Consider the following 18,260-nt stretch of genomic DNA (forward strand, 5'->3'; position numbering starts at 1 on the left):
ACCTCTTTGACCAGTCTGTGTATGGCAGGATAACTTCCATAAATCTCCTTCTGGATAGCTACCAGTTTTAATAAATCCTTGAATGTCTTCATCAGCCAGATTTTGCGTCATTAGCGGCTCCGATTATCTGCACTCTTTCCAATTTATTCAATCAATCTAATATTCGGCTTCAAAATTATTGAACTTGGGAATTTCCAATTTTCTGGCAGTGTAATTCAAATTTATAAGATTTTATTTCGCTTTCGATCTGCACTTTAATATCCTTTTCTATCCTAATTTTCTTATATGACTACGTGAGCCAAAGATCATCGTTAGTAAAATATTTTCAGGATGGCCATAAAAGCCATTTCGTTGGATCACAGTATCAACTACAGCTTTTAGTTCGTCACTTAAATATCTGAAATATTCAATTAACTTCCAAAGGTGAAGAGTTCCAAATGTACTCACTGGTACAGCTTTTATTAAAAACCAAACCTTAGCATATACTAGCAGAATATATCCTGTTAGAATTTTTAAACTATGTAGGCGGCGGATTCTTTACTGCAATGTAAGCCCTCAAGATAAGATTCGCCGTAGTTACCCATCTTCCATGAGATAATTTGCCAGGAGGGTTATTCGCTAAATTATTTGGACAGTTTTCGGAAGATATGGCAGTGCACATCTGGTATAAATATTTTTGATTGCTGCTTAGTTCTGTTAAATTTACCTCAGGCAACTCAACTTTGAATTTTTCGTAGCACACAACAGGTAATCGCTCATATAGTCGCTACCAGGTTCCTTCAATAACACTTTATGTTATTCGACAGTGGTTTTTCTAGATGACGATTCTCCCTGATCTTGAATGTGAAGGGTTTGATTTTTCCGACCATCAAAATAGAGAGCTTGCAGAACAGCATCATCCTTTATGTTTTTTTTTTGTAAATCAAGTCGTTGCCTTTTTCTTTGTCGATCTAATTTAGACTTGTCTATTACATATACTTGTCATTTTTGGATATCAATCCAATATCTTCAAGAACTGCACTAGCGATCATTGCTCCTTTTCTACTCGATAATCCAGTTCCGTCTATTACAGTCAAAGGTAGGCGCTGTAGGCGTAGAGTGCTTAGGGGTATTAGGGATCCTTCTGGACCTGGACAAATTTACCTGGCGGTGAGGTTTAAGGTTGTTAAAATTAATCAAGTATTTTTTTAAGTGCATTTGAAGCTATTTTTAGTCGTTTGAAGCATCAGGTTTCATTGATGTAAGAATTAAATTTTTAATTTTTTTAGGGGTCTGGCGGGGGGGGGGGGGGGCTAAATATTAAAATAAAAAAAAATAAAAATTTCACTATTCATTCTAGACTATTTGGCAACTTTCTTCACTACAGCCATAAAAAAACTAGAGAACCGACCCACCCTACTGTAGATCCAGAGTACGTATAGGTAACAAACTCTCAGAATCATTCGAAATAAGCAGGGGTCTGAAACAAGGAGATGCGCTGTCACCTCTCCTTTTTAATATAATCCTGGAGAAAGTAGTAAGAACAGCACAAATTAGAACAGAATTACTGACAGTAAATGGACCAAAATTATTACTAGCATACGCGGATGACATTGACATTGTGGGAAACACAGTCACCAATGTGAAGGAAACTTTCAGTTAATTGGAGGTAGAGGCAAAGAAGACTGGTTTAAGGGTAAATGAAGAGAAAACCAAATACAGTTGCATCAATAGACAAAAGGGACGAGATAGAATAGGGCAAAATGTTACGATAGACCCATATAACTTTGAAAGAGTGTAGAGTTTTAGATAACTCGGAACAAAAATCACTGCAGATAACGATATCACGGAAGAGATTAAAGAGAGATTAAAGAGAGATCAAACAGATGTATGTATAGCCTACACAATACTATTAAACCTAACAGCCTAACACGAGCATCAAAATCAGAATATATAAAACAGTGATTAGACCGGTGCTCATGTATTGGTGTGAGACGTGAACTCTAAACAAAGCAATTGAAAGAAAACTTAGATGTTTTGAGAGAAAAATCCTCAGAAGAACCTTTGGACCTTATCACGACCCTAATAGCAACCAATACCGAATGAGAACAAATGCTGAGGTCAGGCAGATGTATATGGCGAGTGACAGTACAAGAAATTAAATCTCAGCGTCTAAGATGAACTGGCCATGTCCATAGACTACCTAATAACCGCCTTACCAAACTTATCTGGGAGCAGACCCCACAGAAAGAAGGAGAATAGGAGAATAGAAGGCCCTTAGGCCCACGAATACGATTGAGAGACAATATATGGTCAGATCTAAGAACAATGGGTCTACCCACTGACCCAACTATCATGGACGACCGTTCAAGATGGAAGCGAGTTGTGCAGTCAGCCAAGACCCTCCCCGGGTTGTAGTGCTACCAGAAGAAGAAGAAGTAGCTTGGCACTGGAGATAAAAATTGTAATCCATACGTGGCAGAAGATATTTGCAAAAAAATTGGTTCAAAATCAGGTTCGAAAACTGCTCTCAAAAATTGTAGAAATAAACGAAATATTTGTTCAACAAAAATGTAGGAAGATAAACAACAAATTAGAATAGCAATCTTACTACCAATTTAGAGAGCGTAATAAGCAATGTAATAAATTACAATTCGAAGAACCACCCACTAACGTAGGAAATAAGAACACAAGAATTAAGAAATATGTAATTTAATGACTAACTTTGTTACTATAACTAAGTTAAGATCTGGTCAAAGTTTTATCGTAAGGTTCTTACATTTAAACTGCCGTTTTAATGTTCAAATTAAACTAGTCCACTACACACCACACGAGGGCACTAATACATTTTAAATGTCACTGATTAAGACATGAACCAAGGAAGTTTTTCTTTACTATTATTAAACTTGACTAATAATAAGCGTTTGCTAAAATTGTAGCTTTTAAACTGTTAGCTAGACACACACAATAACTATATAAAATACGCGAGAGTTGAAAACCCTAAAAATAAATGAGTCGACTGGTCGAATACTAACAAGATACTTTTTCACCATAAAGACGCAACAGTTGAAATCTCTAACCCAGAAGCTTCTATTTAAGATGGCTTACAATTCGACACTCTCTACTTAAAATTATAATTGCAAAGTCAAGCTAAGCTCAAGAGGTTAGCAGGGGACAACTTTGAAATTTCTACAAGTAAATAGGTAAAACCACAAACCACCTTTTGCATATTTGCTAACAAGGATTTCTGGGAATTTGCTCCGGACAATTAATCGGTAGGTTTTACGAAAGTAGAAATTATTTGCTAACAGTGGCGTAACAACCCTTGGATACTCAGCAAGCATACGTAGCAACTCGAAAAAGTAAAAAAGGTTAGCAGGTCTAAAACGGAGTATGTGTGGTTATGTGGCACTAAGTATGCCCCAAAGACGATGGGCGACATTTTAATAAAGCACGCCTATGAATAACAAAGGCAAAAAATATGTAACATGACAAATTTAACAAAATATAAAAATATGCTTGGTGCTACTTAACTGTTTGATATACCTCGGTAGCTCTAGGTCTTCAGAGACCTAGGGGTGTGGATTCTTAATAGATGTTAAATAAAATTGAAACTCAATTACTCGGGGCCGCCATAATTAAAAAAGAAAATATATATGATTACTCATAAAAAATATAAAACTAAGAATGCCGGTTATTTGAAATATCTGTATTTACCGTAGGCTACTTTCACGTGTGATTACTTTATAAGGAGGATAGAGATTGGTAAAGAACATCTAGTAATTAAACATAATTCTTACTTTATTCAAACAAATAAAAATTCAGCAAAGTTGTTATAAAAAAAAATAAAGTTTCATCAATTCGCAAGAAAAGAGTTCAATAATTAAAAACAGCGCAAATACCTTGATCTGTCCTTTATCCGTGGTTAATCTATAGTTCATCCATCAGGCAGTTACGGTGTTAAACATTGTCTTGATGTTACGACGCATTTTTTTTTGTTACGCACATAACGACACTTAATTTTACAAAGTACAGGTATTAATTATATTAGAGATGAAATTCCATTGTTTGTTTATTGTATGCAAAACTTGTATATTATATTATCATTATTATTGTTATTAATTAAACTTAATTGAAAGAAACGAAGAACTTTTCGACAAAAGAAAACTAATGGATGTGTTTAATCCATCACTAGGAACACAAAATACGGTCGAGAATTTACATTATCTACGACCACAGCAGCCACTTAAGCCTACTTCGGCTCTGGAACAAAAACTCAAAGAAATTGTACTAAATACAAACAAACAATTCTCTCCATTGAACTATTTTCAACAATTTTCTGCGCCACCAACTTCTTATTCTAGCTCTCTAGAACTAATCGCTCTTCTCGACTACTTGGAACTGATCTCTGTTCTCGACTACCTGGAACTGATCTTTCATTACTGATCTCGAATCTACCTCGAACTACTCTAACACCCAAAACTCACTCCATATCCCCATTTTTCTATCCTACTACCAGTTTTACAAATAAAAAAAATCGTCAATTTTCACTCTTCATTTCAAAACGAATAGAAAAGATTTAAGCAAACTTCAACCACGCCTTCAAAGGTAATAACTTATTATCCCGCAAATAGGATTCACTCAACGAAACTCTGATATTTATCTTTCAGCTCAAAACATTCTCACGTTTTTCGCTGATTCAGATTTTCACACAGCTGGCCCACTAGATACTAACAAGTATATTAAATAAACAATTCAGAGCCACTTAATCTCTATTAATTAATTCTCAAAATAAACAAATCAGCATCAAAATAACATATTACGGTCTAAGAGTCGCCAAAAATACATTTAGTAAAAATTTATATATATAAATTCGGGTTCAAAACGTCCTCCGACGTTGTCCGATGCCTTGTTGCCAATATCTTCTATCATTGCAGTTTTCATCTTCTAATCCTCGTACACTCATTGATCGTCTTACTCCTTGTATCCATGTCGTTCTTGGCCTTCCTCTTTTTCTATTTTCTGTGGGTATCCATTTCATAATTTTCTTTGGCAGTCTTTTCTCCCCCATTCTCTGAACATGTCCGTACCACGTTAATTGTTTCTTCTCAATGCATTCTACAACCGTTTCTTGTAAATTCATTCTTCGCTTTACTTCCTCATTTCTAACCCGGTCCAATCTCGATGTTCTACTTGCTCTTCTTAGGGCGTCCATCTCAGTAGCTTCTAATTTTCGTTTTAGGTGTTCCTTTATTCTCCATGTTTCGGATCCGTATACCAATGTGCTCTTAATCATGGTGTTGTATATTCGCATTTTTCTTTGTTTTCCTATCTCGGTACTCCATAAAACTCCGTTCAATTTAATTATCGTTCTTGCTTTATTTATTCTGCTCTTAATTTCTGCATCGTCAGTACATTCCTTGTTGAAATTAATGCCCAAATACTTATATTTATCACAGCTAGTTATTTTCTGATTATTGTCCAATATCATATCAGTTGAATCCTCACCTAGGCATAAATATTGTGTTTTTTATACATTCATCTGCAATCCCCATTTTTCGTATTCTTCCTTCAATTTGCGAGTCATATATTCCAAATCTTCTTTATCGTTTGCACATATTATCTGATCGTCTGCAAACTGAAGGGTGTACAGGCAGGTGTTGTCGTCGATTTGGATGCCCGTTCCACTGCATTTTCTTTTCCATATTGCAAGCGCTTTGGCGATATAACTTTAGTAAAAATTTACGAGTATCAATTCCTTTGCGGTACGGAACATATCGAGGTCTCTCAGATAAAAGATATATCGATATCCATGAGAACACAAAAATCAATCCAACATTATGAGACAACGGATTAGGTACGTAATACTCTGAAACACAGCACATGATTAACGGACTTAGTATACAGGATGGAGCAAAAATATAATGACTTTCGGACCGTTATAGTTGGAAGGGATAGGAATATTTGAGAACACAAAGTTGCTTGTGAAAAAGTTAGAACGAGTAGGAGAATTTACATAGATTGCCTTTTACATAACGTAAAACGAGAAACGAGATCTAGAAATTGCCCACAGGATACAGACTTTAACTGGAAGCGAATAAGCAAGGTACCCTATGATTGAAAAATTGGAGAAGAGCTGCGTTGGTGTAAGGCCGTGAAGTAATTCCTGTAAAACGATTCAGAAAAAGAAGATAGACGACGGTAAAATGAAAATATTACTGTGAATGTTTGGTAAGAATAGTGGGGACAAGATCGGAAATGACGTGATTAGATAAAGACTCAGGGTGATTACAGTCTCAAAAAATTTCAACAACACAGATTGCAATGATTTGGTTACGTCAGAGGTAGAAATAAGAACTCTAAGGGTAAGAACAGAACAAGTGGGTCAAGGTGGAGGTGTAGGTCGTGGTGGATGCTACTAGTTAAGTCGCGGTCGATGTCGACAGCACATAGCAAAGGGGGTCACCTGCGCTGTCAGTCGAGCTAGAACCACTATCAAGTGAAGTAGTTTAATGAAATTTGAATGACAAAAAGACTATGCTTTTGCGATGTTGTGTCAGTCAAGTGATGATAGTGATGAAATGTCAGCTGTAAATGATCAGATCCTCCTTCATATTTCAAAAATTTACTGAATTTAATTACTTTAGAAATTCAAAAATAAACTGAATACAAAAAAGTATATGATATAAAAAGCATCAACTCAGATAGCGCAGGTAATGACAACTTGGCTTCGAACGAACCAATCACAGGGAAGCATCCTTGTAGGCCGCGCAGTAAACATCCATGTAAAACAAACTCATTTTATTTTCAACAGCATCGATGTAAACCTCCTGGATGGCATAAACCTGCACCGCGACTTACCTGCTCTGTTCTCTTCCATTCACTGCAATGTGTTTGTTTTACATGGATATCGACATCGACCGTGACCTCCACCTCCACTTCTGCCGCCAACCACTTGTTCTGTTCTTACCCTAAGGGACGAAGAATAGAGCTGTTAGAAGTTGAGGAAAAGAGAGATAGAGGGAAACCGAGGAAGAGATGGAAGGAATGTGTGGCAGATGAGTTGAGAGGGAAAGGTTTAAATGAAGAAGTCCCGACACAAATTAGTGGCGAAAAAGAGTAAAGAACAGCGAGCCCTAAAAAGAAAGTAATACTTATAGGGATTTTAAATTTGAGAAATTGAATTTTTCGGTCCACCCTTATGCTCATGAACTTTTAATACTTTTTGTACTTTCTGCTACTCTTACGATGATCCTTTCCAAAGTTATATTTATCTAAAAAAACTAAGTTTTCAATCTAATAGCACATAAAACAGCATCCAAAAATGTTATTCTACATCCTTCTTCTTCTTCACGTGCCATATCTCCGCGACGGAGGTTGGCAATCGTCATGGCTATTCTGATCTTAGATGCTGCTGCTCTAAATAGTTCGGTTGATGTGCATCCGTACCATTCCCTCAAGTTACGCAACCACGAGATTCGTCTCCTTCCTACAATTCTCTTGCCCTGGATATTCCCCTGTATAATCAACTGAAGTATGTTGTATCTCTCATTACGCATAACATGCCCCAGGTACTGCAGCTTTCGTGTCTTGATGGTTTCCAATATTTCCAGTCTTATGTTGACTCTTCTCATGACTTCGTTGTTTGTTATATGCTCGGTCCATGATATCTTCAGGATTCTTCTATACACCTACAGTTCAAATGCTTTCAACTTTTTAGTAGTCGATGCGTTAAGAGTCCTTGCTTCTATCCCGTAAAGCAGAGTCGAGAAAATGGAACACCTTGCCAGCCTAACTCTCAAGTCTAATTTCAGTTCTCTTGCACAAAGTACCTTTCTCATTTTATTGAAGTTTGTTCTTGCTTTCTTTATTCGAACTTTGATTTCTTTTGGGTAATCGTTTGTGTGATTATAATTACTGTGCCAAGATAGTTGTACTTTTCTACTTGTTTTAACCTTTTACCTTTAATTGTCAGGCTTTCATCATTATTTTGGGTTTTTGATATCCTCATAAATTTAGTATTCTTGATGTTTACTGATAATCCATATTCTTCTCCATACTCAACTATCTTGTTAATTAGCTTTTGGAGGTCTTTAAGGTTGTCTGCTATTATGATAGCATCGTCTGCATATCTAATGTTGTTAATTGGCGTTCTATTTACCTTTATTCCTGTTGTTTCTCCCTCAAGAGCTCTTTTCATAATTTCTTCAGAGTATGCATTGAATAGTAGTGGTGACAATACACACCCCTGTCGCACTCCTCTTCTAATTTCGAACTCTTCTGATGTGTGTTCGTTAATGCGTATGTGTGCTTGCTGTTTATAATATAGTCTAGTAAAATAAAATTACACTACATGTAAATCAAAATGTAAATTCGTACAGGTTGAAACAAATTTTATATCAAAGTTTAGGTGGGTACAAAAGATATTTTCAAAAAAGTATCCAAATCATACAAGGGGAGGATCATTGTTTAAATAATTAAAAAGGGGTAATTTTTGCAAAAAAATTACTTTTTTAACTGCTGAGGTCATTCAATTACTAATGAAGGTCTATAGTAATATTTTCTGCAAAGTTGAAGGGCAAATCTGTCACATAAGACTTACTAAATTAAATTTGACCCCCTATTTATTTAAATAATTATACACAAAACTTTAAAAACAAATTTGCAAAAAAATATTTTTAGCGTTTTCATAAGCACTATAAAATATCTTATTTTACAGGAGAAGTTGCGCTATGTTATCAGTATTAATCAAAAAAAAAAATTGGTCCAAAAATATTTAATATTTTTTAAGATATGGAATTTGTTTATCAAATGTTATCTATTTTCAATCGCAAAAACGCGGTTGTTGCCAAAAAAATATTCACCTGTATTAAATCTTATTATTTTTATTCTTATGTATATTTTCGATAAATGTATTGATAAATTCAAATTTTAATTAAACTTCCCCCTAAAATGGCATTTGAAAATTATTCAAATTTGTTTATAATTTGTTTTTTTAATAACGTCAAGGGTATTAAATATTTTGAAATGCCGTTTCGATAATTGGGTTCCTGGTAATTTTTTACCAATTAACAAATATTTTTGTCTTTTTTTCCTCTTCTTTTTTTTTTCTTGGAGTTATATTACTAAAGGCCCTTTTAGGGTTAAGTTTCATTAAAAATGTCGAATCTCTAAGTTGTAGATTCTATACCTAAATATATTAAGATTGGTCTAAAATCACTTAAATAAAATGTGACTACTTACTGAGTTACAGGGTGTTTTATTTAAAAATTATTTTTACCAAGTACTTTCAAACTATTTGACGTATCCTTATCATACTTGGCAGAAAGTGTGGGTACTATACAGTCTACTAAATTGTGATAAATAAAAGTTTCTAGCTACTACCAGAGGCGTACGACATGGGATAGTTAATGGTTAACCCTTCCCAAATTCTACGCCACTGAGGTAATTACTATTTTAGCGAAATTTTTCGATTCTCCAATACTTTCTAAGTAAATAATATACTCTTTACTGGTAACGCTTAAGTCATTAGTTTTCGAGATATTGGACGTTAAAAATGAAACGGCATAGTTATTTTGATTCATCCATTCATTAATTTTAAACTTCCAATATCTTTCAAACTGATGACTTTATCGATACCAATAAAGCTACTTACATATAAAGTATTGGAGAATCGAAAAATTTCGCTAAAATAGTAATTCACTCAGTGGCGTAGAAGGGTCAATCATTCACTATCCCCTGTCGTACGCCTCTGGAACTAGCTAGAAACGTTTATTAATCACAATTTAGTAGGGTGTATAATAGCCACACTTTCTGCCAAGTATGATAAGGATACGTCAAATAGTTTTAAAGTACTTGGTAACAATAATTTTTAAATTTTTAAATAAAACACCCAGTAACTCAGTAAGTACCCACATTTTATTTAAGAGATTTTAGTTAAATCTTAATATTTTTAGGTCTACAATCTACAACTTAGAGATTCGATATTCTTAATAAAATTTAGCCCTAAAAGGGCCCGTAGTAATATAACTACAAGAAAAAAAAAGAAGAAGAAAAAACGACAAGAAAATTTTGTTAATTAGTAAAAAATTCCCAGGAACCCAATTATCTAAACGGAATTTCAAAATACTTAATCCCCGCGACGTTATTAAAAAAACAAATTATAAACAAATTTGAATAATTTTCAAATGCCATTTTAGGGGGGAGTTTAACTGAAATTTAAATTTATCAATACATTTATCGAAAATATACATAAAAATAAAAATAATGAGATCTTAAGCAGGTGAATATTTCTTTCTATAGTAACATTTAATAAACAAATTCAGTATCTCAAAAAATATTAAATATTTTCCGACCAATTTTTTTTGCTTAATACTGGTAACATACCGCAACTTAATCTGTAAAACAAGATATTTTATAGTGCTTATCTAAAACGCTAAAAATAATTTTTTGCAAATTTGCTTTTCCAGTTTTATATACAATTATTTAAATAAATAGGGGGTCAAATTTAATGTACTAAGTCTTATGTGAAAGATTTACCCTTCAACTTTGCAGAAAAGAATCCCATGGACCTTCATTAATAAGTGAGTTACCTCAGCAGTTAAAAAAATATTTTTTTTGCAAAAATGACCCCTTTTTAATTATTTAAACAATGATCCCCTTGTATGATTTGGATACTTTCTTGAAAATATCTTTTGTACCCACCTAAACTTTTTTATAAAATTTGTTTTAACCTGTACGAATTTACATTTTGATTTTTTTTATTTTATTAGGCTAATATAGATTTGTTATAATTCGAAGGTCATTGTATTGTAATTGTTTTGCTTTGAAGACGTCCATTAGCTGTTTGTGGCGGACTTTATCTATTCTACATCCTACCAGACTGAAAAAAATGGGAACCTTCTCTGGTAACACCTTCGAGGCTTCGAACAACTTGCAAGCCATAACGGATGCTGAGACTAAGGAAGATGAGAGAATTTTACAATTTTTAATTCACGTCCCATCTGCTCAGCGCGGTAAAGTTCCAACGAGAATGGTTCCCTTCGTACTCCAATCGGAGTAAACATGTAAAACAAAAATGAATAACCATTTTCAATTTCATTGCAACACGAAACTACAGCCGCATCATTATTCCAGTTCAATCAGAGAGTGCAGCAAGCACATCTACCGGTTTCGGAACTTATTAGTCTCTGATCAGGAGGCACATATGCTGCTCTCTCTGAGCCAACTAGGACAAAACCTGGCGTGCAGTCACGGATTGCAACGAACGAAATGGCAGGGATGCCCTAGCGGCAACTGCTATCAAAAAACTAAGTTTTCAATCTAATAGCACAAAAAAACATCCAAAAATGTTATTCTACATCCTACCAGACAGAAAACAATGGGAACCTTCTCTGGTTGAACTGGAATAATGATGCGGCTGTAGTTGCGTGTTGCAACGAAATTTAAAATGGTTATTCGTTTTTGAATTACATGTTTACTCCGATTGGAGTACGAAGGGAACCATTCTCGTTGGAACTTTACCGCTCTGAGCAGATGGGACGTGAATTATAAATTGTACAATTTCCTCATCTTCCTTAGTCTCAGCATCCGTTATGGCTTGTAAATTGTAGAAGCCTCGGAGGTGTTACCAGAGAAGGTTCCCATTGTTTTCAGTCTGGTAGGATGTAGAATAACATTTTTGGATGTTGTTTTATTTGATATTATATTGAAAACTTAGTTTTTTGATAGCAGTTGCCGCTAGGGCATCCCTGCGATTTCGTTCGTTGCAATCCGTGACTGCACGCCAGGTTTTGTCCTAGTTGGGTCAGAGAGAGCAGCATATGTGCCTCCTGATGAGAGACTAATAAGTTCCGAAACCGGTAGAGGTGCTTGCTGCACTCTCTGATTGAACTGGAATAATGATGCGGCTGTAGTTTCGTGTTGCAACGAAATTGAAAATGGTTATTCATTTTTGATTATCTTTATCTATTCAAAATTGGCAGCACGATATCGATTTCAAGTCCAGAAACACTTTTTTTCACACAATGAATGCGAATTTTAACTAATAGTTGGTTTTTCAACATTAAAAAAAGCTAAAAGGATTTGGATTTAATGTTTTCTCTAAGCACTATTTCTTATTCCCTAATTTTTTTTATTTGTAGGATTTTTCGGAAAGTATGTATGATGATCCTGAAGTAATTGAAGAAGAGTCAGGAAATACTAATATTGGCACAACTTTTAAACAGTACATTCTGTCTACCAAAAGTCTTTGTTTTGTAACTTTTACAACCATTCTGCTCGTTATTGCTCAGGGTATTAATGTTTTGGTTGACCTATGGGTAACTTACTGGTAAGTATTAAATAATTTTCATTTTTATTTATGCAAAATTAATTTCGACTCAATTCAAGCTTTCTGCTTAACCCAGGTATAATATACCAAAAGGCACCGCCAGGAAAGAGGGCCCCGTTAGAGGGCGTTCTATCCATACTGCGATATAAATTATTTTAATTTATATCGACAATCTACGGTCGGAATGGTAAAAATCTGTCTTCCTTAGAGCCTCCTTGACAACAGGTAGACCTAGAAATAGTGCTATCGGGGGATGGAGGAAGACAGATTTTAATCAAAACGAAACCGTAGATTTTCTTATTTTCTTATTTTCTTATTTTTATTTATGTTTATGCATTGTATTCCTGTTTCATCCACTTCGAAAAAGCGTTCGACAGGGTCCGACATGAAAAACTAATAGAATTATTGAAAATCAGGGATATGGACAGACGAGATTTACGAATTATCATCAGTCTGAATTGGAATCACAAGGCCAATATAAAGATAGAAGAACAAGAGTCGGAGAATATTGATATAAAGAGAGGAGTAAGACAGGGTTATTAGTCTAAGAGCTAGTGAACCCTCCGACTAACGGTCGTCCTGTAAGGCTAGAAATTTTTCTAGTTATTATTCATAGCACACCAAGGCTAAAAACCATGACCTGGCAGGCATCAGTGGTGCACGTGTATCTACCAGGTGAATCGAAAAGTGCAAATTTAGGAGGTAAAATAAACTTTCTCCTGTAAGGTTTAAATTTAAGTATGTGTTTGAGTAAGTCATTTAGAAGAAATGTGTACAATGACAGGCGATTCTGAAGCGCATAAGACCTTGACAGGCGAGGGGAAAGATTAGGGGTTTCTCCTAAAATTATTCATTTTGCATCGAACAAATTTTTTTTAGGGTTTTTGAATCATTCTAAACAGAAAATTTCTTTGGTGATTTTTCTCTTAAGTTAATAGTTTTTGTTATATAAGCGATTGAAAATTTTGAAAATTGCGAAATCGGCCATTTTTAACCCTAAATCGGACATTTATCTAAAAATTTCAAAGTTGCCAAGGTAGGTAGATATTCTTTAAACATTGATTGATGAAATCCCAAAGAGTTTTTTGCAATACGATATCGGAAACACCTTTGTTTTTTAATTGCTAATCAAGCGGGCGCGACACTGTAGTATAAGCGAGGACGTTTGAGTTGGCATAAATTCATTATCTCGAGAATGGGCAAATTTCAAGAGAAATCCTCAGACAGGTCGATTTTTATTTTTAAATTAGGACTTTTTGGCATATATATAATACTAGTGACGTCATCCATCTGAGCGTGAGAACGTAATCGATGATTTTTTTTAATGAGAGGAGGGGTTGTGTGATAGCTCATTTGAAAGGCTATTTAATTCTCTATTCACTAATATAAACATTAATATACTTATTTATACAGGGCGTACAAAAATTTTTTTTATTAAATTAACTTTGATTAAATTTGACAAATAGAAGAAAAAAATTTTTTGTACACCCTGTATAAATAATTCTGTTAATGTTTATATTACTGAATAGAGAATTAAATAACCTTTCAAATGAGCTGTCACACAACCCCTACTCTTATTTAAAAAAATTATCGAATACGTCATCACGCCCAGATGGATGACCTCACTAGTATTATAAATATGCGAAAAAGTCCTAATTCAAAAATAAAAATTGACCTGTCTGAGGATTTCTCTTGAAATTTGCCTATTCTCGAGATACTGAATTTATGCAAATTCAAACGTCCTCACTTATACTACAGTGTCGCGCCCGCTTGATTAGCAATTAAAAAAAACAAAGGGGTTTTCGATATTTTATTGCAAAAAAACTCTGCGGGATTTCATCAATCAATGTTTAAAGAATATCTACGGACCTTGGCAACATTGAAATTTTTAGATAAATGTCCGATTTAGGGTTAAAAATGGCCGATTTCGCAATTTTCAAAATTTTCAATCGCTTATATAACAAAAACTATTAACTTAAGAGAAAAATCACTAAAGACCTTGTCTGTTTGGAATGATTCAAAAAACCTAAAAAACATTTATTTGTTCGATGCAAAAAGAATAATTTTAGGGAAAACCCCTAATCTTTCCCCTCGCCTGGCAAGGTTTTATGCTCTTCAGAATGGCCTGTCATTGTACACATTTTTTCTAAATGACTTACTCAAACACATACTTAAATTTAAACCTTACAGGAGAAAGTTTATTTTACCCCCTTTTGCACTTTTCGATTCACTTGGTAGATACACGTGCACCGCTGATGCCTGCCAGGTCATGGTTTTTAGCCTTGGTGTGCCATGAATTATCACTAGAAAAATTTCTAGCCTTACAGGACGACCGTTAGTAGGAGGGTTCACTAGCCCTTAGACTATATTTTCTGTCTAACGTGAAGCTAGTGTCAGCTACTGTTTAACGTGTACAGTGAAACCATATTTCAGGAAGCGATAGTGGAACTAAGTGATGGAATCTCTATAAACGGAAGAATAGTAAATAACATAAGAATCGCTGATGACATTGTTATAATGGCAGACACCCTGGAATCGCTACAAAAACTGTTAAATAGAATTAACGATTATTGCATTCGATATGGACTAAAAATATACAAGAAAAAAACTAAATTTATGATTGTCTCAAAAACACTACATGGAAATGAAAGGTTAATGATAGAGCAAACCCAAATTGAAAAAGTAAAGACATGCAAATATCTGGGAACCTGGGTTAATGACAAAAATGACCAAAGCAACGAAATTAAAGTCTGAGTTGAAACTGCAAGGCAAGCATTTATAAAAATGAAGACACTGCTTACAAACAGAGACCTTCAGTTGCCTCTCAGATTGAGGGCTCAGATGCTACATATTTTCTATATTACTATACGGAATGGAAGCTTGGACATTGAAGAGACAACACATAAGAAAATTAGAAGCGTTCCAAATGTGGCGTTACAGAAGAATATTGAAAATTCAGTGGGTTCAAAGGATTACCAATTATGAAGTGCTACGACATTTAAATAAGGAGTTATAAATTATGAACAGTATAAAGACAAGAAGACTGGAATATTTGGGGTACATTACCAGAGGAGAAAAATATAATTTGCCGAGAATTATTATCCAAGGAATGATCTAAGGAAGAGGAAGCATAGGAAGAACACGCATCTCCTGGCTGAGGAACATTAGAGAATGGTTTAACTGTAATTCATTACAGCTGTTCAGAGCACCAGCCAACAAAGTGACCATAGCCATTATGATATCCAACCTCCCATAGGAGATGAAATTTTAAGAAGAAGAATATTGTATTTTGAAGACACCTTTCGAAATAAACATCTAAACATGAAATTTTTCAAATAAAATAGTTGTAAATTTACAGTACATAGTTGCGGTTTATTGTCTTATTGTACAGACTGAGTTTTATTTTACTCCTAAATTATCTCATAAACGGCTTGCACAATTTTTATAGGTTATATTAAGGGTTTTGTGGTGAGGCCGATATTATAGTGGTATTTGCATTGTTTCTCATGTATTTCTCATTTCAAATGGGCACCCTGTATATTATTACACACTGCACTTATCATTACAAAATACATGACCCAAGTATGAAAGCTTGATTCCTTTTAAGAGTTGTCAAAAATACCATTTACCCCTTCGTCTCAATACCATTTACCCATTCACTTTACCTATTTATTTCAATACCTCTCAATACCTCTGGATTGTGTATGCTGTCTGTCCAAGTTATTCTTAGTATGCGTCAGTACTGGCAAAGATCATGATAGTGGATAGACTATATAACAACCATTCACACATAACCACGTTTGACTGGTTTGAAGTTGTGAGCTCATACTTATATCTGGGATAATTGATCCTAAACACAGAGTTCGTACAATAAGAAGTATGTAACACATTGATTTGATCTAGCTAAAGTTGCCGTAGGAAAGATGGCCAAAATATGGAAGGACCCTCAAACACGAACTCTAAAAATGAGGTTAATCAACTACTTAGTATTCCCAATACTTACATACCTATGTGAATCTTGGAGCATAAGACAAGCGGAAAAAAAAAGATAGATGACACTGAAATCTATGATTGATCTTGTCATAAGTAATGACTATACGTTAACTGCTCATGTAGAAAAAAATTACATAATATCTGATCACTGTATTGTCCATGTGCTCAATAATAAAGTAACTAAAAGTGAAGTCATTGAAACAAAACAAATTCGTTCTAAAATAATATATGATAATATGGTAAACATGTTGATTGAAAAAGATTGGGCATACTCTTCGGTAAACATCGATGAAGTTACTGATACTTTCGTCAGTAATATCGTAGATGTTTTGAATAGAGTGTCACCAGTTAAAACTGTGGAAGTTAAGAACTTTGGTAATAAATGGTTTGACGACACTTGTAAATTGGCAGTTAAGAATAAAAATATTGCTTATAAAAGATTTTTGTTTACAAACGATTGCGTAGATTGGAATAACTATAAAATTGAAAGAAATAACTGTGTTAGAATTTTAAAACAAGTTAAAATTAGATTTTATGAGTCAAATATTGATAGGAATAGGGGTAATTCTAAACAAATGTGGAAACATCTCAAACAGTTAGTAGGAACTAATAAAACTATATCACAATTTCAAAGTCTTGAACATGAAGGTGTAACATATAGTGTAAATTTGGCAAACATATTAAATCAATATTATGTTGATAGTATTAAAGATATTATTGTAAGTTTTGACCAAAATAGTGATATTAATTTAAATTTGCAGACAGTTGTTTCATCTGATGTAAATTTTGAAACTTTTGAGAGCATATCACTAAACCAACTATATGATATAATCAAATTACAATATAAAAAAAATAGTACGGATGAAGTAGGTCTTGATATTATCAAAAATCTATTTCATGTGTTAGGTTATCCTTTATTAAATTTAATTAATATGAGTTTAGAGAAGGGTCTGGTGCCCAAGCAATTTAAAATATCAACTATAGTTCCTGTTCCAAAAGTTGCTAATACTAATAAACTTGATCAATTACGTCCAATAAATATGCTCCCATTTTGTGAAAAAGTTTTAGAAATTGTGGTGTACAATCAGCTGATTAAATTTATTACTTCAAATAATATCCTGTATAATTACCAGTCTGGATTTAGAAATTCTCATTCATGTGAGACCGCATTACAGTTAGTTGTCTCAGATATGAAAAGTATTTTAGATACGACAGGGGTCGGTATATGCGCAGTTTTTATAGATCTCAAAAGAGCATTTGAAACAATAGATCGTCATATACTTCTTTTGAAATTAAAGAAATATGGTTTTAACGGGACAGTTTTTAATTGGCTGGAAAATTATCTGTCAAATAGGTACCAAAGGACTAAATTAAATAGTGAAATGTCAAATCCACAGTTAAATGATATTGGTGTGCCGCAAGGCAGTGTACTTGGACCTCTACTTTTCATATTAAACATTAATGATTTGGGAAACGTATTAAGCAAATGTAAAATTCATCTTTTTGCTGATGACACATTAATATATTTTTATGGGGAAGATTTTGTTGATGTAGTGGACACGATGAATCGTGAATTGCATTTATTAACTGAAAGATTTAAGTTAAACAAATTGAAAGTCAATGAGTTAAAATCCAAATACATGTTTATTGGTAATAATACTCTTTTCGGGAAATTCTTAAGTTTGGATGTTCATATTAAATTAAATAATGAAAAAATTTAAATGGTTCAGGAAATAAAGTATTTGGGATTCATATTAGATAGGGAACTAACTTTTAGTAAACATGTTGATTACATTTGCAGAAAGATAGGGAAAAAAATAGCTTTTTTTCGAAGAGTATCACCATTTTTGACATTTCAAACTAAATTAACAATTTATAATTCGTTAATATTACCTCACTTTTTATATTGTTGTTCATTGATTTACACAGGATGTTCTAATTATGACAGGCTTCAAAT

General features: G+C 33.8%; 1 protein-coding gene across 1 annotated transcript in view; it reads left to right on the plus strand.

The window, feature by feature from the left end:
* LOC126887933 (ATP-binding cassette sub-family C member 4-like) overlaps positions 1-18,260 on the plus strand; it is a 239,916-nt gene that overhangs the window by 125,931 nt on the left and 95,725 nt on the right. Inside the window, exon 9 of the mRNA XM_050655871.1 lies at positions 12,123-12,310. Within this exon, the coding sequence (XP_050511828.1) occupies positions 12,123-12,310 (188 nt within the window). The remainder of the gene's footprint in view (positions 1-12,122; positions 12,311-18,260) is intronic.

Source organism: Diabrotica virgifera, chromosome 7, assembly GCF_917563875.1.
Source record: "Diabrotica virgifera virgifera chromosome 7, PGI_DIABVI_V3a".
Lineage (NCBI taxonomy): Eukaryota > Metazoa > Arthropoda > Insecta > Coleoptera > Chrysomelidae > Diabrotica > Diabrotica virgifera.